At 41.9% G+C, this 24,460-nt stretch overlaps 1 protein-coding gene across 1 annotated transcript in view; it reads right to left on the bottom strand.

The window, feature by feature from the left end:
* Nucleotides 1-9,363: 9,363 nt before the first annotated feature.
* wnt4 (wingless-type MMTV integration site family, member 4) overlaps nt 9,364-24,460 on the bottom strand; it is a 37,908-nt gene continuing 22,811 nt past the window's right edge. The window contains exons 2-5 of the mRNA XM_088616879.1: nt 15,504-15,739; nt 14,271-14,402; nt 11,538-11,680; nt 9,364-10,524 (exon numbers count right to left, since the gene is read on the bottom strand). Coding sequence (XP_088473005.1) covers nt 10,057-10,524; nt 11,538-11,680; nt 14,271-14,402; nt 15,504-15,739 — 979 coding nt within the window. The 3' untranslated portion in view covers nt 9,364-10,056. The remainder of the gene's footprint in view (nt 10,525-11,537; nt 11,681-14,270; nt 14,403-15,503; nt 15,740-24,460) is intronic.

Below are 24,460 nucleotides of genomic sequence, written 5' to 3'. Positions count from 1 at the left end.
AAGCCAGGTCAGGAGTGATGATCCCCCGGCCAGAGTCAGATTTCTACAGTAGTCTTACAATGCAGAACCCTGATTGTGCTCATACCCTCAGCCTGAACCTGGCACCAGTCCGGATGTACTGAGAGGGGGTGATGTGGAGACAGACACAGAACTTAATCAAAAGCAGAGTGCCCACCCAGAACTAAATCATTTCTGTAATCTCCAGCTAGACATTTCTGATTCTGAAGTTGGCTTAAAAAGAATTTATACAGAGATACTGTAAATACAGTATATGCTAGGCTTAAAGAGCCTTAGAACAAGATGCACGAAGACGTGTACAGCAGGTGAAGGCAGAAATAAAAAGGTGACCAACAGATTGCTTTCACAAGCAAGGTTTGTTAAATGTCCTTCATTTAGTGTTGCCCATCCAAAAAGATACTCGCCAATTGCAACACCCACTTTTTTTAACAAGTGGAAAAGCAAATCATTGCACTTCCAATGAACTCTGACATCTGTTAATACAAACATCATTTTGTCTGCAGAGTCTCCCTCTGCTGGATTTTGGAAAAAAACAGATGAATAAAGGTCTCTGAGGTTATTCCTCATCCCTTTTTTGTTGGTTTTTCGCTTTCTTTTTCTTCTTCTGAATTTATGTGGACAGCTAAGGCTAAACACACTCTTACATGGCATCCACTGGCCAAAATATTAGGAAATGCCATTGGAATAAATACGAGTCTTGCTCAGAATGAATAGTTTCGGCAGACCAAGGCACATACTGTATTCCTACATACTGTTTAGAGCCCATTTCATTCAGCTGATGACTGCAATCGTATTTGAGGTTATGGTGTATGTTCCACTGGTTCTGTAGTTTTCAGTAGGATTAAGATCTGGGAGAGGTCCGTCTACTGCTGTTTAGTTCAGCCACACACCGACTCTCACTGACAGTGACTGATCACTTGGTGCTTCATTAAGAAGTTCCTAATAATTTGGCCACTGGGGACATGAATAAAATGTGGGGGAAATCACTATGTGTTGCACTCTATAGATCTCTGTTGTAGAAGCAGAATGCATTGCTTATATGCTGTAGCTGGGTCTGATGGCAATCTGTAATAGTAATTCTTGTTAAAAAAAAAAATGTGAGAAAGCCTGCAACAGAGAACAGGCCAGTTGGCCCATCTAACTTGTTTTCTGTAATTGCTGTATTCTTGGTAAAGGCCAGGCAGCAATCATAAAGCCAAAGCCATATTTTATCTAAGTCCACTTCCCTATACAACATGGGAATTCAGCTTTAAGTCCATACAGACAAGTGGTAAAACCCAAGTTTTGTGAATCATAGCCCACAAACAGTGTGTAAGCCAGGCTTGTAAGAAAACGTCCAATGCTGTGAACAGACAGACAAGCACCCCCGTGCCTGAGGCTCACCCAGGTATTATTCATCAGCTGCTGAAACTCTCCTGGGGCTTCAGCTTTGGTTTGTTTGGAAACGGCCTCAGTGTCTCGTGTTACACAACTCTGTTTTTCCAAAAAAAGGGGGGGTAGGGGTGGGTGAAAAAGGAATCGCAACTGTCATCATAAACATGAACCATCTGTCTCATTTTTGCAACTTGTTTTCTTTTAATACGAGAAGGAGGTTGCTGGGGATCGACAATCTTGGAGCTCCAGAGCAGTCTTTGGAAGAAAAGAGCCCACACTCTAGATTTCAGCTGTAGGAATGAAATTAGGCCTTAGCTCTCATGCCTTCATTAACCCTTTTGTGAACATTACAGTTTATTTTCTGCGGTTATCAGAAAAAGTTCTGCATCAAACCTTTTGAAGGCAATATTGTGCCAAAGCAAGTTTATTAAAACCAAACAATGTTGAGTTATTTTCACTTTTCCTACAAAATTATCCATACTGAATGCACCAGATTAAATTCAGGGTTGTGAGGGGGCCAGAGACTATCGCAGCAAGCAATGGGCACAAGGCAAGGATGTGATGCCAGTCCATCACAGGGCACATGCACAGACACTCACACACTCTCACTCCAAGGCCAGTTTCCCAGAAGCCAATTAACCTATCAATACGTCTTTGGACTCTTGGAGGAAACCCACACAAACATGGGAAGAACATGCAGACAGTACCCCAGGAACTAAACCCAGGGTTTCAGTGTACCCAATCCACCAAACAATCAGGTTACATTAAATAAATCTTTAATACGAACACTTTAGTAATAGCGAGGGCCACACCACTCTTTTAGAAAGAAAAAAAAGATTATTGGAGCAATTTCACAGTCTCTTCAGTAAGAAATATAAACACTAACCCCAATTGTGGGAATCAATCAATCAATGAAAAAATTGGAAATGGCTAATCCTATCAAGGTATCAATACTTTCATCACCAAATACCAGCCCACATTTAAGTCGAAGAGTCTTGAGGTTTTGAATGTAGCTCCTTGATGTTGGAGCACCAGAGAAGCAGGGAACCTAAAGGTGTAAAAATACATTGAGACAAAATTAAACTTTACGAGCAGAAGAGGCCGTGGTTATATTTCCATATTCCCTTCACTAATTCCCCCCCCCCCTGCACCAATGTGCTTCTAAAGTTGATTTAAAGATATTGTGGTTCAAACAGTAATGTGGTCTAACCAAGCAGTACAAATCTAGAAGTTTAGTCATCCAAAATACTTTTCAAAACAACTGAAGATTCATCTCAGCTGTGCCGAGTGGTGGATCTCTTCCAGTTCTTCTCTTTAGCCAAAACACAAATCCTCTCCTATCACCACCACCACTCTTCTCAATAAACACCCTTTCAGCTCATCTAGCAGATCCTTCCTCACCTTTATCCACAAAGAGAACACACATACCCTAACAATATCAGGTCTTTCCATAAAAGACATCTAGCTTTAACAGGGAACTGCAGCCTAAATATCTCTACAATATTTAAGAATATTTATTACAAAATAAATTCTTGACGTTATAGAAAAAAAAAGTTAAAATTTTGAATTAAGCACAAAATCCTGAACTTTGTGAAAGTACTGCAAGTTGCCACGTTGTCACAAATTTGCATTTGAGTTCCTATGAATTGCGACGCGATGCAGCCCTCCTGCTCACTAGTCACTGTAATGATTACTGTACTGTCATGTACGAGTGAATAAGTACAGGTGGTGCAGCAAACATTTCACCACAGAAATGTGTCAACGTGATCTGCATGCAGAGTTAACAAGTAAGTTGTATTTATCGGCAAAACCTTGTTGAAATTGAAAGCAATTTTTCTATTGGATTAAAAGAGATGCATTCACAAGCCTGCTTCTTTACATCACCAGACGTTTTGTTGCCTCATTCTGAATGGCAGAATATGGTGCTGCGCATACCTGGAAACTTTGTGGTGTAAATTGGAGGTCTTGCAAGTTACCAAGTAAATTTCGCTTGTATTGCGGTTTGAAATGCACTCTTCAATGCTGATTCCTTCTAACCCCAAAATATGAAAATAACATTGAAATTCCTCTTTAAAAGCCTCTCACACATGACCACCATACTTTTATTCCTTATCAGTTCAGGGACTTCATCAGACCCATTTATGTAGGAACCACTCCAAAAGGAGGATCCGTCCAGCCCACAAGTGCACAATGCTCCTTGAGATTTCAAATGGAAACCCACATTATTGAGGGACAGTACAAACCTCATAGATATCCTAATACCATCTGTACTCTCCATAAACATGACATTTAGTAATTACCAATAAAGCAAATAACCACATAAAATAACCACACACAAATTGCCATATCTTGAACAAAACCGTTTCTATCAACATCAACCTTAAACAAATCCTTCCCTTCTGACTCCATGCACTGCTGAGGTCTAATCTTCTCAGTCACGACAGAGTCTGAATCCGTTTCAAGAATTAATTCTCTCTGTCCGCCTGCAAACCTACTGCCATTATTCGGCAGGTCTACAGCCATTGCAGATGAGACTTACCTTACCCTAGAAGCCGGACTTATTTCCAGCTTTTCGACTTTCACCACCCACCATCTACTCTTCCTCTGATCTTGACAGATTCTTGTCAGGACTCCTCATCACTTAAAACTTTTCACTGTAGTTTACTTGGTTGACAAAAGACAAGCGTCCATTCAGTGTACACATGCAAATCCTGTCCACAAAGGTTTCAAATGTTCTTTCATCTGGGCTACAATGAAATTCATGCCCAACTTCTGTACACATTTTTGCATCCTGCCATCCTGAATTCCCTAATTCTCCACATCACCCACACAACTTTATTTGTCCCTGAAAGAGCATGATCTGAAAGGGAAGATATTTCACCCCCACCCCTATAACGTAACAGTATGCAATTTCACCAACACTTGCCATGATGCAGTCCACAACCCTTCTATATCAACCACTGTTTAATAACAGCAATCTTTTGCATAAAGCAACACCTTTTCAGCCAAATAATTACATTTTCCTGAGCCACTGTCTTGTTATAAAGAAGCCAAGAGACACAAAACATACCTACCACCTCATTCCGCCTCTTGTGGTTCTTGAAAAGCCTTCAAGGATTACTCCATCAAGGCATCGGATTTAAAACTAATACCCCATTCTTCCTGTTCAGCCACAGATTCATCCTCACCTGCGACACATTAGTCTTAATTACAAACCACACCCAATTTTGCTTTTCCAAATGTCCACACCAGTTGCCAGCATAATTAAGAGATCAAAAAGAAATTACAAAGAAGCTCTCTGTTAAACTAGGTTTGCCAGACCACCAACCTTTGCCCTTAACACGTTCACTAACGCCAGCTGCCAGAACTGGGCTGCACTATGCAAAAGTAAAACAAAACTTTTGCAAGCCAATACTGTACAAAAAACAAATATGTAAGTTAAATATGTGCAGTGCTGTAAAATGGTGCCCATGTGGCCTCACAATCATCTCATGCACACCTGTGACTGATTCACCCAGCTGTTAATCAGGGTGTTCTTGTTATTGGAGATCAATCACCCAATTATTGACTGGGTTAAAATACTCTGCACTTTAAAACCAGGACTTCTTTTTGAGTAAGAATATCTAATGTCCTCAGTCCAACAGGTTTTCCTTTAGGTTTGGATAATGTTCTCAAGGGATTCATAAATGTATGTTCATAAACACCTGTATAACTGAACACATTTATTCATTAGAATCCCCTAATGATTTAAGATGATTTATTTTACATCACACTCTGTAAACATTTCAATTCAGCTGTCAAACAGACTTGATCAAAGGATTAAAGTTCATCAGAGAACGTGACCTTTAGTTGAGAATTAATTTAAAGCAAACAGAAAAAAGCAATACCTAGTCCATACACTACAGTTATGTGCAGACTGAGTTTCGTAATCTGATACTGCAATTTGGTTTATATATATTTTACTAAAAGTCTATATAATTACATTGGTTGTGTTGACACTAGAGGTCACAAGGTCGGTTTTCTGTTTGCTTTGGTTATCAGGTCTGTTTTTGAGTTTCTGAACATGTCCAGTAACTGGACTAGCTATAACAGATTAGGGGTTGGGTCATTATAATAGGATCTTTATAATACAGTACATGGGCCTAAGAAAACAGAAACTCAAAGTCAGCCAAACGTTAAAAACCAGGGCTGTTTTATTTACTGTACAGGTAAAAATAAAACAAAGCAAAACTACCACAAAACAAAAACCTAGTACCTGTTTTTTTTTATTCTGGCCCAACAACATTCATACTTAGGGACTCCCCATTGACAACTCCCTCACTATTAATATTGCCAGACAAGTAAGCTGATTCCCAGTTTCCAAACCACCAGAGTCTCTCACCGAGACCACGGCTCCAAAGATTCTTTCAAAACTCACATGTTCCCAATCTCTCAATCACCTCCTCCAAACTTCATCCCTGGGTAGGTCTGCACCACAAAAACCCAGCCCTCTGTTCCCTGAATAGCAGATAAACCAACAATAGAAACATCTGCTTCCAGAATTTTAAATTATCACCTGACCAATTGCCTTCTGAAGGTCAGGTGATTGAAGGTAGCTGCACATTCCCAACAGCATCCTGGGGAATGTAGTCCAGCCAACGGCTTCCCTCTTGTCTGAACTTACTGCCGTCTTACACAGAGACCATATTTTTATTAGTCAATAGGTAATGGAACTGCTTTTTAACATTGAACAGCCTGAAGTAAAAAATATCTCTTTTGGAATGTCCTCTTTTCCAGATTTGAATTTATTTATTACATGTAATTGAACTTTGTTTTCAGAATGTCACGGTGTCACTCGTTCAATTCTTGGAGTGCTATCTATGAGGAGTTTATATGTTCTCCCTGTGTTCATGTGGGTTTCATGGGGGAAGCCAATTAACCTACCAGTATGTCTTTGGACTGTGGGAGGAAACTGGAGCCCCCAGATGAAATGTCTCCCAAACGCAAAAAAAAATGTCTGACCAGCCAGACCACCTTCCATTGTCTTCTCTGGCCAGAACAATCCACGAATCTTCCAAGCAAACATGGGGAGAATGTACAAACTCAGAACACAGAAAGTATTACAGGTATTGAACTCTCTGCCCCGGTGCTGTGAGGCAGTAAAACCACTGTGCCAAAGTGCCACCCAGTATCAAATACATCTTAATACAAATGTCAGAATTCTAACTAGTTTCAAGTATCATAAACACATCACTCCACAGCTGGCACAGCTGGAGTCAAAACGTCTCCCTTCTGATTGCTGACTGCTCAAGTTCCTCTTCAGCAGCTGATACTCTCATCCTGTCCTGCTTGTAATTTTTCAGTACTCGGGGTGGAGTGGCCAGGTACACAGTCGTTCTGGATCATAGAAGCCTGCCTTCACTGTGTGGCTATGAGCCAGTTCCAGTCAGACACACCTCCCTCACTGTCTGGCTTTGGGCCAGTGACAGTTAGCCAGACCTCCCTCAGGCTCAAAGACAAAAGGAAATTACTGAATACAATTAACTGACTTCTATGGAAATGAATGAATATGAAATATGTTTTTGCCAGAGGGAAGCTCTTAGTCTGTCAATCATAACACGTAAAGAACACTATTCATTTTCCAAGGAAAGAAATTATATTGCATGATACGTTATTGCCTGGTTTGTAAAAATCACATCTAGAGCATAACTCAGAGGTGATCTCTAGCACTGAAACCAAACCCTCTATGTAGTCTCTGGCAAGAAAGGATTACCCACAAAACTGTGCAGGACATGAGCTGGATTAGTGCTAATGAGCTTGATATTCTTAGAAACTATTATTTTGAAAGGAGGCTCTTCCCACAAAACAAAACCATAATAAGCAGATCCACCCAGCACCTATTATTCCATGTTTTCCTGTGGACTGGACTCTGATACTGGTCCCATCAGTATCTAGCTACAGACACGTTTGGAGAATCTACTTCTTTCTCAACACGCTGTTATATACTGTACAGTGAATACACTGTAGGTTAGATGTTTGCACGATGCAAAACAGGACTTGTACTTCACCATGTTTATCCAACCAACACTTTCAGCTACTTCCCTTCCCTGTCTGAAAAAAGCTGAAAACTCAAGGCCTAAGACCCTCATTGCTGATGAAGATTGCTTCCAAGCTTAAAATGCAAATCTAAATCTGGAGATGATTCCAGACCAGGAGGAAGACAGGTCTGTTTTGTCATTCATCTTGCCACTGAAGAGTGGCTTGGCTGAGTCTTCAATTACATTTTGCTTCCTCCAGTGTAAGTGTCAAATAAATCTGGAGTCTTTCATTTCTTGCAGGAGTGTTGTGTGACCCTCCTGTCGCTGTAGAGTGCTATTTGTGGAATATTATGGTACATTTTACTCCAAAAGTACCGGTCCCAAAAACCTCCACGGTATGTTTTACCACATTAAAAACACAGAAAAGTAAACTAAAACTTCTCAGTCATGAACACTACATCATAATGGAGCAATCCTGTACTGTATACTGTATATTTTCCCTCACCAGAACATAAGGAGTCCCCAGTCAAATGAATAGACGTCTAGTGGCAGGTGATGTCTGGCCAGCTTGACCACATTGCCCTCTCTGACCAAAACGATCCCCAAATCTCTTCCCAACAGGAACCAGTGAAATGTGCAGTTTAATTCACACACCAGCATTCTCATTATAAATGAAGATGAGTAGCACATTATATTGCTGCACTGTGACTGTGTGAGGGATTAATATCCATACCCCAAATTTACCGCTGCCCTAATCTCCCACCATAGTTTTGAAGTGTTTTCTGTTTATATTGAGAGGTAGACTACAGCCTGTGATGTTTTGTGTATTTTTTACAATTGCTGTACTAACAGTAAGTGTCATTTAGGAATTTCTTCTTCCTACTCTGCTTGAGTAAATTGCACTCTTATAGATTATTCATCTCTTAATTTTACACTCTGTTGTAGGAGGTGCTATCCTTCTGAAGAACCAAGAGAAATTCTGACTACTTGGTCATGAAAGATGCCAGAGCACATAGCACAGTTTGATCCCAGTGTCCTGACTACATTACACTCTAGGATCACACCATCTGCCCTTTAATTGAATCCGTAAAGCACGTGCTCTCTTTCCTGCCTGATCTGCTTGTCTCCCAGGTGGGCCCTGCTCTTCAGTGGATCACCTCCTCTGTGCGTAAAGAGGATTAACATCCTCCGGGAAAAGCACTAAAAAAAGCAAGGAATCTACAAATGGGATTTAAAGAGAGTTGGGATGCAAAGTGGAATCAGTCACTGGTGAGTCGCAATTATTCCTGCAGCAATACATGAAGAAGAGAAAACCAGGAGGTTCAGTCACAATGAGTCATGATGGATAAATCATCAATAGACACCCAGCTTCTTAAAAGTGTTCTTGCATGGGCAATTGACAATAAAATATTATAAAGAATAGTAAAAGCAGAAAGCAGAAACAACAGTCAAACAAGACACAACAGGATATAGTTACAAAGATGGATAAAGTACTCTGTTTCACCATTAGTCCACAGTCACTCTTGTCACAACTGAAATTCAAGGAAATACGACAACAATTTTTTTTTGACACAACATATATTTCAATTTAACATACATTCATATGTAATATAGGCTTCTTCAGTGTATAATTCTTTTACAGAGCTATTTTTAACAGTATAATGTAAAAATTTACTAGAGAAATTATGGAATTCTGGTTGTCATACATGTCGCCATAAATAATGAAATCACTCCTGCCCACATTACTGGAACTGACAATGTTAAAAGAACACGGGAGATTTTGTTGGGGTATGTGCGTCTGGAAAAGGAAAAGTGCCTCAGTTATTGTATACAGCGTTTCAACTCCAATCCCTCCACTTTCAAGTGAAGACTTCCTTCTTTCTGCCACTGAGAGGAGCAATGCTCTGATTGCTACCAGAATTCACACATCCAGACAGATAAAACGACTGAAGGATCTTAAGCATTTGGTACATTTATTTTCCTTTGTCAGCTTAAACCAACTACAGTGAAATAGTTGTGGAACTGACACAGTAGTCCTTGCTGTAGAAAAAGCCACTTAATGTCTGAGTATTGTGTCATTTCTGAAGAAGGAAGAAAGACTCTGTGAAGTGTGGAAGACGGTAAATATTCTTTACATTGTTCCGTACTCATTTCTCCAGTTCAGCAGCGCCACGCTGTTCAGAAAATTTCCAAAGGCCGTGTCCACCTTGTGTACCTTTCTTCTGCGTCTCGATGAAAATGTACACTCGGCCCACAAACTGTGAGTTTCCGCAATGGCCTGTCCTCTTTGGCTCCCCCCCCACCCCACTTCCCCCGGAGTCCTTCTCTCCCAAACGGGTCCCAAAAGCAGCATCAGTAACAGAGAGATAAGTACCGCTCCTGCCCCTTCCCCCCCCTGCGAAATCATCACCCCTCTCTCAGCAGCGACGGTACCTTAAGTTCCTCTCCCACCTTAATCCCAATAAATTAAAGACAACATAAAAAAAATAAAACCGACAATCCTTTGGGACTTTTAAATTAGAAAATATATATATTTTTACTCCCCGTGTACACATGTTTTTTCTACGGCTCTTCCTGGCTGGGATCGCGGGGGGACTCCTCCTGTCCAGTCCGGCTCACACCCTGGTGAAGCCCCAGTCCCCCCCAGTCACCGGCACGTGTGCAGCTCCACCTGTTTCCGGCACTGCTTGCACTTGACGTAGCAGCACCAGTGGAACTTGCAGCTACACCTGTCCACCACCTCCACCTCCTCCGTGTGGAAGCCCCGGCCGCAGCACATCAGCTCGCACCCGTCGATGGCCTTGGAGGTCTTGTTGCAGTGCCGCCCGGCGGTCCCCAGCACCCCGTTCTTCAGGTCGTGGTCGCAGAAGTCCGGGCTGGAGTCCAGGTACACCAGGTCCTCGTCGGTGTGGGGCTTGAACTGCGAGTTCTTGGGCACCAGCACCTTGGTGGTGCCGATCTTGCGCTGCTCCACCTCGGTGGCCCCGTCGAACTTCTCCTTCAGCACGTTGCCCACCTTGCGGAAGGGCGGCATGGCCTTCCAGCAGGTCTTCACCTCGCAGGAGCCCGACACGCCGTGGCACTTGCACTCCACCCGCATGTTATTCAGGATGGCCTGGCCGGGCAGAGGAAGGAGAGAGTGGTTAACGGAAGGAGACGGATTTGAAAAAACACGACCTCAGCCTGTGAACCTGCGCCCCCAGATTTCCACCGGTTTGGACATTTCCTCGCCTGCCGTGCCTATTCTCTCACTTTCTCTTCTGCTCCTGTACCTGGGGACCTCATGCAGGTATACACGGTCCTCCAAGGCACTGAGATTCTCACCTCCCCCGCTTCCTTCAGCAGGAACAGGAACAGGGGGTGGATCTTTACCATGAGGTGCATGAGAGTGTGGAACAAAACTCCCCAGCATGTTGTTGAAGCTGTTTCAAGAAACAGCTGCATAAGATCCTTAGATCAAGGAATTACAACCAACCGAACTGGCCAGACGGGCCAAATGCCCTCATTTATAAACTCTACGCTCTTATGTATGTTCTTAACTCACACAAGGAGCTGGAGTGTTGTGCCTTTTCTGTTTTTGTCCCTTCTTATCATGGAATGAATCTCCGCTTGATCCTTTGAAGCTCATACACTGCCGCTGCTCCCCAGTCAAAGGTCATATTTCCTTTATTTTAAAACCAGGCTTCAGACAATACTGTATTTCGCAATCGGGGAGTGTTTCAATAAGTTGTGTGCACAGTGAAAGCACATCTTGAGGTATGCTGCCATTTAACTTTAAAAAAAGTCTGATGTGCAAAGATGACCGCATGAAATCGACAGCTTCTTAATCTTTAAGTGTTCCTCTTATGCGGTTACTGTTTTAATCATTTCACTATCTAGAACTTCCAAGGGCTTAATTTAAAATGCTATCCTCCTGCTGAAAGCTAACAACCTTGCTATGAGGGACTATAAAACGTGCAGCTTAAGCATGCAAACTTGAGTCAGATGTCATAACCCACTCTTTTTAACGCAAGAGAGTTTATTAGAAAGACTGCAAAGATACACCTCCCACCTGATTTGAGTAAATGAAGCCGTGTGGCAGTTACAGCAACTGAATGCTGTTTAATACAGAAAAAAAAAACTGGATACCTTTCTCCCGGCTTCATTGTTGTGGAGATTCATCAATGCCCGGCTTGATGATGATCCTTTACTTCTTTCCCGGACGTCAACAAACGATTGGGAAAAAGCCACTCCATAGGCAATATTGTCAGAGCAGCCTGACCACTGAAAACCTGTAAAAAAGGAAAGAAATAATGATCCAGCCAACAACATACTGATCTCTTAGGACCACATTCTGCATCTGTCAGGAAAAGCACCTTATCTGTGCATTTCCAGTAGTTCTAATATATTTAATAAAGAACAATTGAGTGTTAAACACCTTTTGAAAATACATCAAAGTTCACATAAATTATACAATGAAACAATTAGGCAAAAGCTTCCTTATATTTGAATATAACTTAGGATAAAAGAAAAAAAAGCCTTTTTTTTTACAATTGACATTACTGCATTCTTTATTTGTCTGTTGTTTTTTTATTATTTTATTCAGTGAGATGAACCTTTCTTGATCTTGCCATGTTCTCAGCCTTGTGCTGTGTTGACAGATCAATATTTGGAAGAGGTGTTAGTGGAGCCAGCAGGGGGCGCTCACCCTGCGGTCCATGTGGGTCCTAATGCCCCAGTATAGTGATGGGGACACTATACTGTAAACAGGCACCGGCCTTCGGATGAGACGTAAAACCGAGGTCCTGACTCTCTGTGGTCATTAAAAATCCCAGGGCGTTTCTCGAAAAGAGTAGGGGTGTAACCCCAGCGTGCTGGCCAAATTTCCCCTTTGCCCTTACCAATCATGGCCTCCTAATAATCCCCATCTATGAATTGGCTACATTACTCTGTTCTCCTCCCCACTAATAGCTGGTGTGTGGTGAGCGTTCTGGCACACTATGGCTGCCGTCGCATCATCCAGGTGGATGCTGCCCATTGGTGGTGGTGGAGGGGAGTCCCCATTACCTGTAAAGCGCTTTGAGTGGAGTGTCCAGAAAAAGCGCTATATAAGTGTAAGCAATTATCATTATTATTATTATTATTATTATTATGATTATTATTATTAATAATATTTTCATTCCTCCTCCTGTGTGCAGTGCTGGCACGATCCCAGCTGCTCTTCAGTTTGCCTGCAAAGGTTTTTCATTTGTTTCTGATGGAGAGAGTGCACTGTATGCCATTGATTCTGGTCCCAATAGATGCATCAGCCACTGGGTCTTATTTGTATATTTGTTATGTATGCTTGTCTATCACTTACAACATCAGGTACTCTGACACTTGTCATGCAATATGTATTGCTGCTGATCCAGCATCCTTGATGCATATTTCTCTGGCACTGTTCTTGGGAACAGAGTCTTTAACGTGCATCAGTTCTCTTTATCGGTGTTTTGGGTGTCACTGACACTTGTTGAAACTGTTGTGAGCGGGGTCTGTATCTGCGATAGCAGTAACACTGGGAGCTGTAGTCCTGACCTTCCCCAGCCTGGAGTGGGGCAAACCTGTTTGGTGATCTTATGTCAGGTGATAACTGGCATAGAAAGGCAGGAACTCACAATTGTGCCTCAATGGGTTCGACACAAAACCCAAGAGCCAGCTTCTTTTCCCAAAGTCAACCAACAAAGGAAGCCATCCTTTTAAGCACAAAGACATATCTAGCTGCATTTGTCCTCATAGAGGACATAGAGAGAACAAGGCTGTAGCCCACTTACAAGAACTAAAAGAAAGAGAGCAGCTGTGAAATTCTAAGAAAAGGAGCAGGGAGAGTGCTGTGCTTTCAATCAAGAGATATCAATGAATAAGAAATGATGGTAGCCATAATTCTGGACATAAAAAATATTATAGAGGTACTGCAGGAGTTAGTGAGAAAAAACCTGATAGTTTCTTGGTATTTGTCAGCGTCACCATGCTGTTGTCCTAAGGAACCCTGGAGGCACTGCCCTTAGACATGTGGTGGGGAAAAACTCCAGTGTGTCAAAGCACATAGAAACATTATGTCAACAAATTGCACCGGGTGAAGAAAAGTGACTCAGCAGGCATGTCCCTGACCTAATCACAAAAACATCCTGCCAGAATTTCATTGCATTTATCAGTATCAGTATCTGTTCCAAAGAGCTTTGCAACCCTTTCAACAAAGCCTATTTGTTCAACATGTAGCTGACACTGGACTTTCTTCCGTGTACCTTTCTTCAGACCATCTCTACTTTCTTCAAACCTTCTGTGGCACCTACATAAGGTTGGAATTATTCTAGGATGCTCTTATGCAGAATGTAAACCAGAATACATGTCTTCTCATGCAGTTTATGTTATCTTGACAGTAACATAAACTGTACAGTAACAATAAATGATATAGGACTTTGTGCAGTACTATAACAATAATTCCTTACACGTATATAGTGCTTTTCTGGACATTCAACTCAAAGCACTTTACAGGTAATGGGGACTCCCCTCCATCACCTCCAGTGTCCAGGCCCACCTGGATGATGCGATGGCAGCCATAGCGCACAGTGATGAAGCCAATTCATAGATGGGGATTATTAGGAGGCCATGATTGGTAAGGGCCAATGGGAAATTTGGCCAGGACACCAGGGTTACACCCCTACTCTTTTCGAGAAACGCCCTGGGATTTTTAATGACGCAGAGAGTCAGGACCTCGGCTTTATGTCTCATCCGAAGGACAGTGACTTTTTTACAGTATAGTGTTCCCGTCACTATGCTGGGGCATTAGGACCCACACAATCTTCAGGGTACTGTCCCCCTCCCCCACCGCCGGCCTGCTCGTACCCTCCGGGCTCACGCCGTGGACAGTGCGGTCGCACCCGCACTTCTCCAGCTCCCCGCTGCTGCAGGCCCGGGTCACGGCGAAGGCCACGCCCGCCGAGGAGATGGCGTACACGAAGGCGGCCTCCCGGGTCCCTGGAACGGAAGGCAGCGTCAGTCCCGAGCCGCACTCTCGCACCCGCGGGTCCAGCGTCCCGACCGGCAGAATCTAACCATATCCCAGTCTCGCTATACAAACTGCTGGATATAACATATCCTGTACTTGTACAGGACACATTTGGGAAACATTATATTGGCACACCAAGGCTTCACGAGAATCACAGTCCTCACACAATCACAGGTATGTTCGAAATAAAATAAACAGAAACAGATCAAACAATAGGGCTGGAAGGGTAGAGCTCCTTACCAAAAAGTGAAATAATGATCAAACAGGTGAAGCAATTTCACATTATTGCCATGAATGTCTTTAACGAACAAAAAGCCGGCGATTTGAAACGACAGGACCCTCAGATCATGCCTGTGCAGTGTATAGCGCTGACATGTGCGCTAGATTATTCCCAGACATGTTGAATCAGTTCCCTCCCTTTACCAAGTGCATTTTTCCCATTTGCACCAGCAGGGGGTATCCTGATACTCCAGACTGCCTTCCCAACAAGACTGAGTGAGAGTAGATATCCCTGTCCAGACAGGACTCCGGCCTGCCTCTCAGGTACCTGTTGCAGCCCAGACGGAGTGTGAGCCCGGGGCCATGTCTGGGAATCAGACAGGCCCAAAGGGACAGCTAATAACTCTGAGCTCCCAGTGTTCCCTGTCTCTGCCTGCATGGGAAGGGGGCGGGCAGGACTGTGTGTGTTTAGATGGGGTGCGAATGGGATTCACTTTTTCATCCAGACCTGAGGTATAAGCCACAAAAATGTAAAAGAGATCAAAGCAATCTATAACAGGGCTCCTCTGGCCTGCTCTTGTAGTCTCACTGCCATGCGAGTTTTACAAATTCTTGTGCTAATCAGGATGATTAATCAGATCTCATCAGCGGAAGACTGAACAATCAAGACATCAAGAACAGTGGTTAACAGGTGGCCACAGTCTCAAAGAGCTCTGCTGTGTCTTTCTATTTCAGGCGGAAGGATTTTTGAATCACACTTCTTCCATAAGTGGGAAATATGAATGCTGCGTTGTAGTTTGACCGGATATGGGTGTGTGTGCATGTGGCGGTGGGAAGGAGCTATCTCTTACCCTGCGTGACCACCTTCCCGAAAACAGGCAGAGTGTCCAGGGTGGAGCAGTTCCAGCGCCGGTTCCTGAACTGGTACTGGCACTCGTCAATGGCCAGCTGCGCCCCTCTCCGCACTGAGTCCATCACCTCCACGTTGCGCTTGCAGATCTGCACCTGCCTCTGGATCAGCCCCTTCAGCTTCTCGCAGGTCTCCTCCTCCGAGATGCTGCCCACTGAGGAGAGCTTGGCCAGGTACCTGGGGGGGGAGGAACACAGGCAGGGGGGTTACAGAGGCAGGAAGCACAGGGCGCCACTGCTCAAGCTCCAGGAGCACACGGACTCCTGCAGGGAACAGCTCAGCACTGCTGGGCTAGCAAGATTCCCTTCACTTCACTTCACTGTGCACTTTCCATGAAACAGACAGCACAGTGTCAGACAATATTTCCAATCAACAGTCCACTTTGCTTGTCCATGGCGTTCTTCAGAAAGTTTACTGTGATATATCTATCTGTGGTTATTCTGGATGTTCACCCATTTAGACTGATTTGCTTCACAGCTTTCCTTTTCATACTGATTGATCATGAAAAACGCCTTTAATAATGGAGGTCATAGCGTGTAATGAGTCAACTAGAAACTCTTCACCCCTATGGGCTCTCAAGACCAGGACAACCTGGTTTGATACTTGTCTGTTCTCTGTGAAATGGCTGTGATGCTTCACAAAGAGCAATAATTAAATTAAACTGGTGTATGTTCATTATTCAAGACAGTTGTCTAGGATACGAGGATAACTGAGTTACACAAGCAGACTCATTACGGTATCCATTTTCTATGCACCTTATCCGATACAGGGCTGTAGGGGAGCAAGCAGTGGGCACAAGGCAGGATACACCCTGGATGGGACACCAGTCCATTGCAGGACAGACACAGACAATTAACCTACTAGCATGTGTTTGGACTGCTGGAGGAAACTGGAGCACCCAGAGAAAACACATGTAAACACAGGGAGAACATAGAAACTCCAAACAGATAGCACCCAAGGTTCAGAATTGAGCCCGGGACACCAGCACTGCAAGGCAGTAATAACCATGCATCACAGTGCTGCCTTCATTACAGTATATGAAATACTAATATGATAAAATACTTACATAAATTACTAAATAACAGAAATATAAATGTCATTTTAAAAATAATAGTCTGAATATATAATGCTGTACAGATATTAACATTGCAAATAGCTGGTATATTGTCAGGTCAGAGAATTGACTTCCCCTGGCTAATTCAGAAAGTCCCAGCTTTCAGACAGCGATGGTAGAGAGGAGAGGCAAATAGATACCGACTCATTCAACTGGATTAGCCTTTCCACCTCCAGGCCAGAGGTCAGGGCTGCAGCTAAGCCTGAGTGATACCTCACAATCATCTGCCTTACCACCCTCTGTCAGCAGGCCGACCACTTTACAGCACTGCACAAAAATAGCCTCTTTTTTTCCTTCACATTTCACCGAGGGATCAAAGACACACAAGACTGGCTCTCCTTGGATTGTCTAGTTTTGAAGGCAGCTGTCTGAAGACGACAAATGAATTAACATGAAATATATACCGGGGCTCAAACAGTAATCTGAGACACCTGTAGAAATCTCTGTGGGTGACAGCAAAAAGTGGGGAAGATTTGGACTGGGAGGATGGTTTTGAGACTATATCTGTCCAGTACTGTAGTTTACAATTAACCTGTTAGACCTATATTTCTCATTTTCTTGAAATATCCTGACATCTGGAGTGCAAAGATTTCAATAATCTACCATCCTCTTATATTCATCCCACTAGACTGCCATTAAACCTGGACATCGGTGTCAAAGAGTATTTGAGAAAAGAGCAGAAAGATCTGTTAAGGGATGCAAAGATACTACCGAATCCTGGGATTACATTGATGAAAAATAAATGATTTTAGATGATTTTTATTCAGTCTCTATGCACAGTGTTTCTATAAAGGGTATCTTACCATTCAGACCTATGCATAACTTAAAATAAGACATTAAGAAAAGGTATTTCTGTAAATATTTTGCTTTGTTCTTGCATCCTTCTGGGATCTCCAGACTACTGTCCTCTCTAGATCAGCCAGTTAATTGTTTGTTATGCCTCAGTTAAGAAAATAGACATTCCCAAACATTTGTCAGGAACATTTTCTTTCATGATACCAACCCCAGGATTTACAAAAAAAACATTTAACTGTGAGATGAAACATTGTAATTGATGGTTGGGGGAGTATATTTAATTGATATCTCTACCCCTAGAGCATATGAGTGACTTTTACCATCATGTAACCACATCATATAGGTGACCTTTAAGGAATAACAGGTTGTTGCTGTAAGTGGTAGTGATGGAATAGTAGGTGGCACTCTTGCCTCTTGAGTGGAATTTCTAATATACCATATACAAACTGAATGGTGAATCATCAGAAATCACACAGCACTCTTGGTAAAATGTCCTGGCTAGATGCCACTCTGAGCTTGCACAGGCTGGCCTTTTCTACAATTCCCACAGAAATGTTCAGCTGGTGAAGTAAGCTCTCTCTTCTCCATCTCATCTGCTGTGGACTAGGGACATTGGCTCATCATGACTGCCAAGGGTTACCTAGAGTAGATTGGTGCTGCATTTTAGTGGTGACAGAAGACAGCCAATTTTATATGGAAAGCACTTAAGAGTTCATCGAGATTAAGAGCGCTATAAAAAAGCTAACCGTTGTTAATAATTTTAATTAAAGCTCTTTTAGTTTTGAAGCAGAACTGCCGGAGAAATGCTTTCTACCAAAGCCACTGCTTGTCAATTGCAATCGCCCATAAACACAGAGCTTCCCAAAACCTGCTCATTTGTCATTCCAGCCGGACTCTCGCTTACACAACTGAACACTTAATTGACTTAATAACATGGTTAATTCCAATTTTCAGCCCTTCAGTATGTTGGGGGCTGCTGTTTAACTATTGCACATCTTAAATACAATCCCAAATGTTTGAGTAGAAAAGAAGTGGAATCCAATAATTCCAATCGAGCAGCTTGTTAATTCAATTAAAAGTTCAATTAGGTAATTAAGCTGTGATGGGAGGAAAGCCAGCAGGCTGTGGTCCACCAGGACCAAGACTGGAAACCCCATTTACAGTATTTCATCCACGGACAAGCAGAGACTATTCTGTAGGAAAAGTCTGGTACGTTCCAGTCGGGGATGGTATCCATGCTGACTATGAGAAAATTATATTTCTTGGTATTTGAGCTACAAAAGAAATACACAAATGACATCCTAGCTGATAAGAGTGGTAGGAATATCATTAAACAGTTATTATTTATACCAAAGGATTACACTGCTAGGGAATGTGTCCTACATTGCTGGACACCATCCAGGGTTGGTTTGTTACTCTACAGCTTGTTTGCTTACTATTTTGGATTCTACTTTACTGGTACTCTTTGTTCAAAACCTCTTCTACAGCTGTTAACTGAATAAGCTCTGGCAGAACGTGTGGCCTGATGACAGGCTGTCTATAGATCGCCCTGCTCAAGAAGTGTGTCTCTGTGTCTGTTACTGTGCAGATAACACCAACACCCCATGGTCACACGGTCACTGGTTCATATCCTGCCAGAGATAACCCTGACCTGCTTAATTCAACAGAGCCCCCCAAAATCACATTGTACTGTATTTTTGCATATGCAGTCACTCTCCATCTCCAGTAACATTGTCTACCAAAATTGTTAAGACTAATACACTTTGATATTAAAACTATGCTTCACTGTAATAAGAATGGGATGCCGTTACACACTCATTTCTCCTAACAACTGGTGGCTCAAATGTTCTACTGCTCCATTGGAATCTCTGGGTTTTGTTCCAGCTGAGATCTTAATGACTGAGACTAACTGATTTCTTTAATTGAACTTCTTGGTTGATAAGATTGTTGCAGGACATTTCAGCCCATTCGTCACTGTGTCATTAAAGACATTTAGCAAGCAGAACTCCATTCTTTCCCTCTTTGCCCTGCTTAGTAAGTGGCTGCTGCACTATTTCTGTCTCATCATCTCTTAATGGGCACCTAATTACATGATGCCTAGATACAAGAGATTATCAAACATTGTCAACTAAGTAACGTCTGCAGGAGTCCAATCCCTTGGACGTATCATCAAAAGTTTTAGCAATGTCTCAACAAGATTTAACACTGAATCAGCTCCTGGGGCTCACACCTCTCCTTATTCATGGGTGTGAACCCCATTGTGAACTGATTCAGCGTTGATACTAACATACACAGCTAAACCCTGTGTATAAAGAGGCACAAACAGCTCTGTGCATTTTTCACTATAACATGTCCATTATACTGTACCACCGAAATTCTTAAGAGTCTTAATGAAATAGAGATCCATTAGTCTTTTGAGCCACTTTTCTAAAGCAGGGATCTCTAATCCTGATCCTGGAGTGCTGGTGTGTCCACAGGTTTTCAGTCTGGTTGGATGTGTAACAACATTAAACAGCTCATTGTTGGCTTAATTGGACTGGTTTAGCAGCTACTCCCTGCTCTTTAGGTGCTGGTGCTAAAGACATACCAGACCAGGACTGGAACCCCCTGCTATAGAGCAATAGCTCAATCCTGCATACATTAAATGTTTATTTCAATAATTTTTGAATAAACCTATTACTTGTTCCTTTGCAGCCTACGCATGCTGACGCAGCTACCCACCTGAACTACATTAAATATTTCTATGTAGTATTTCTATGTTAAAATGCAAATGTGACAAACTTATTCAGAAAATTAATTTACCTCCACAAGCAAATGTTTTTGAGTAGATTGATGATCTATCAATTTTGTTCAAGTAATTTTTGTCCGCAGCGATCCAAGAACCACATCTTCTTCAACAAAGATGAGAAAAACCAACTATAAAGGAGGCAGGTTGTGGTAAATATCAATTTAGATTCCAAAAATGTCAGAGTTATCCTATCTTTATCTGCCCCGGCGTGGATCAGACTGGAATCTGGAAAATGTTTTGGAACTGCATTAACTTAAAGAGAAAGAAGCTTCAGCATCTGAAGCTGGAAAACTTCACCAAACATCATATCAGGAAACATGTCATCTGCAGAATGCTTTGTTTGCAAAACAGATGGCCTACGTAAAGGAATGATGAAAACCAACAAATGAAACTTAGCAACTTACTGGTTTCACTTAGAAATTATCTCTAGAATGAATTCATCAATATAAGTATTGACAAACAAATATAAATAACCTGGCATTTGAAGATCTCTGGACAGGGATCGAATACAGTACAATGTTCAGTACACCTCTTGCCTGCTTAACAATTAAAAAGTGAGGCTTTTTCTTTGTTAAACACATACAGACAACCAAAGTATTCACGGTCATTAGTACTGAGGCAGTATGGTGGTGCAGGGGTCAGCATTACTGCCTTACAGAGCTTGAGCCCTGGGTTCAAACCCTGGGGTGCTGTCTGTGTGGAGCTTGTATGTTCTCCCCATGTTTGAGTGGGTTTCCTTGTGGTGCTCTGGTTTCTGCCCACAGTCCTAAGACATTTGGCTTGTGGGCAAATCAGCCCTGGTGAGAGAGTGTCTGTGTTTGTGCCAGGGTATTCCCTGTGATGAGTTGGCGCTATGTCCAGGGTGTCTCCTTCCTTGTGCTCTGGCTCCTCTGTGACCTTATATCGGATAAAGCAGTTAGAAAATGGATAAGTGGATAGACACTAATATTACAGAGTAGGAGTCAGAATTCTGGGGGACATATAATTCACCATTTACACTCCCACTGCAATAAAATTTGGATTCTTTCAACGACACAAACCGATCAGTACACAGATTCCTCAAAATACATAACAAGTGCCATTAATACCAATCTTGATTTTCTTTTCTTAGCTATAAAGAAGAACAAATAGTATTTTTTTAGAAAATGATTACTGACATTATCCTGAAATATATAAGAAAGATTATTTTGAGCCACCACAAGTTCTGCAATAGTGCGTGGGGGGCTGAGTGCCCATTGGAGGAGATTCCCCACTGATGATAATCTCACAGGAGCCCAGCAGGGGTCACTGTTTCTCTAGGTGTCAAGGACGCCCTGGCTGACAACCCCCATGCTGCCCCTGCGAGCATGCAGTCAAATTCACACTGCAGGTTTGAACTCTCTCATGACAGTATCACAGAAAAGACCAGCTCTTATCTCTTCCCATTGAGCCAGTGGAAATCCCCATCTTCTGGGATATTGAAATTAACATCCAGAAAGATCTTAACAACAGCTAAACAACCTTCTTCTATAAAACAAACTAGTATGATGCTGAATATTTAATTTAATTTGTCAAAACAGTTCTAAAGTTCAACAGAACTATCTGCTCTTTTTAACCTTTTTCAGGGGTTTTATCAGCAAATGTAATAATTTATACATCACTTTTAAAGTTCAGCCATTGGGAGATATAATGACCTCAAACGTGATGATTTTCATGCCAATATTTACATCTTATTTCAAATTTCTGGCTTAAAATGGCCCATAGTTTATGGGAGCCCAGCACAATTTGGCAGTGTAAGAGAAAAACAGTTGAATTTTTTAGCCCTAGGTGTGTGCAAATCTCCTAAGCAGTACTACTACTGCTTCTGCTGCCTGGATAGCTGCACAGCTGAAACTGCTATCAGAGTATAAACAAACTGTAGCTGAAAAGTATATAAATATTCAGTGCAGTGCAAGAATGTCAGTGAAGAGTCATATCAGCAGGTCTTCTGACCTTGTTATTGATTTCTCCAGCAGTTTATATAACACACCCTGGAAAAACACTTAAGACTTAGTCAGCTGAAGATAAACACTTTATAAAATCCAAGATATACACAGTAATACAGAATTATTAGTTTTACTGAAATCACTTGCAAATGGTAGGTATCAAGGATTAAGATTTTTGTGTAGAAACTTCAGCTCTGAGAATGAACAATTTTCCTTATGGTTTGCAGGCATACAAAACTTCCCTCAAAACTATCAACTAGTTAGTTTTCTTCTCTCATTTTACATTATGTATTCCAGATTGCACCTCCCATAACACTGCTTTGTGACAGAGCTGCTCAATGCAATAGTGAGACCTTAAAAACACGTTACAGTGCCAGACACTGCACTTTTTATTTTTACATACAGTGACAGTTCTAACTAATCTCAAACTGAGTTTTAGACTACTTGAACATCTGGAAGGATTCATGACCTAGTCCTCACTGATAATCATAACTAAGTATCTCTTATTCAGAATGAGTTATTATTGAACTCCCACTTTTAATAAACACCTCTACAGGGCAATTATCCAGAGTAGCTAAAGGTCTTCAGGAACAGTGAGTTCCTCTGTGCAGGGTTTCAGGTTCAGCCTCAGATATAAGTCCAGAGTTTGTATAAAACATCTTAAGCTTGCTGGAAAAATTTGAGAAAGGGTGGAGGAAAAGTGGAAAAAAGTTTAAAAAGTGCAGTTAGAAAAAATTAATTTGTGAAAATCATTAATCTGCTGAAGGATTGGGGTCACAGCCACAAATATTCCAATTCAGTTTGTCTAGCTGTGAAGTACTTTGACGCGGGTGTCAAAACTACCAGATGTAGGCTATGTCTGCTCTAGTAAAATAATTACTGGAAAATATACAGAGAGCTTGGAATGGGCTGGGGGCAACTGAACTGAACATTTACAGAGAGCTAACCGTTTTATCCAACACACACAATCTCAAAATCGTCATCAGGAGTAGTGTTGGGTAAATGTCACCAGCGCGGATGAAGACTAGCAATCTGAGCTCTGAGCTCCGAAGGTATTTCTCCAGAGATTGTTTTATAAATGGGTGCAAGTTGTTTCAGATATAAGCATCATAACAGTATAATCACTCGCGGTATGTGGATTCAACAGAAACATACTGGTACAACACTTGGAAATAAATATACACATTGACCATAAGAGTAAATCATGACCTTCTTTTTGGAAACAACAACATAAGAAAATAACTTAAATAACATAAGCAATATGGTTTTTGATGAGTACCTAAAAAACATATAAAACTATTGTTTGTGCATTTGCTGATAAGAATTAACTGCCAAAAAAGATTCTCTATTGCTGCTTTGCATTCAGTAAAGAGAAAAGTGACCAGATTCATTAGTCTTAATTCAACTCAGCAGAACGTGTCCTTCTGGTAATATTCATACCCTCACCAAAGGAGGAGACACGTCTGTACACAAAGTGTTGCGGGGGTCTGCAACAATCTGAGTTGTTAAAGCATGAACTCCGTGACATTCCAAGGAATATCTGGACAGGATTTTTTGGGTTGACTGGGTACCAGATATCAAACAGGAGCTGGATGAGATTAATCTAAACAGGGAAACAAACTAAGGAAAGTGGCTTTAGAATCAGACTAAGAAGGAAACTGGATTCAGCAAAGTCAGAGCTCACACACACTACAGTTGCTGAATTAATAGGAGTACATCGTGACCTGACAAGGCAGGATTCTACAATGCAGGAGCTAAAAAATGAAGCTATGGAAAATGACATAATTTAACAGCAGAGAAGGCTCAATGGCCTACAAAATACAACAAAGAACTAAAATATGTACCAAGTTCCTACACAGTACTAAACAATAATAAGACACCCTCAGTTAAAAGGATGTGGGGAAATGAAGTGACTGACTGGCCATTGAGACTGTGGTGTTCTTCATTTGGCCAGCTGGTTAGTCTACACAATCACCACAGTGCCTAAGTAATTCAATTCAAATACTTTATTCCTCCCAAGGGGGCCAATTTAAGGCAATTTAAGTAAGGCCGATGCAAGCACCAGTACTGGCACACAACACTGATTAGTGGTGCCTTTCGGACTCCATATGAAGATTTTGCATTTTAAACCTGAGTTTTATTTATTACTAGGGATGAAACAGTTAAATGCAAACTCACAGCCTTCTGAAACATACTATTGACCTGCTAAGATAGCATAGCAAAGGGAGAATCAAAAC

This window comes from Lepisosteus platostomus, chromosome 23 (assembly GCF_059453375.1).
Source record: "Lepisosteus platostomus isolate fLepPlt1 chromosome 23, fLepPlt1.hap1, whole genome shotgun sequence".
NCBI lineage: Eukaryota > Metazoa > Chordata > Actinopteri > Semionotiformes > Lepisosteidae > Lepisosteus > Lepisosteus platostomus.
This window is presented reverse-complemented; position numbering and strand designations above follow the sequence as displayed.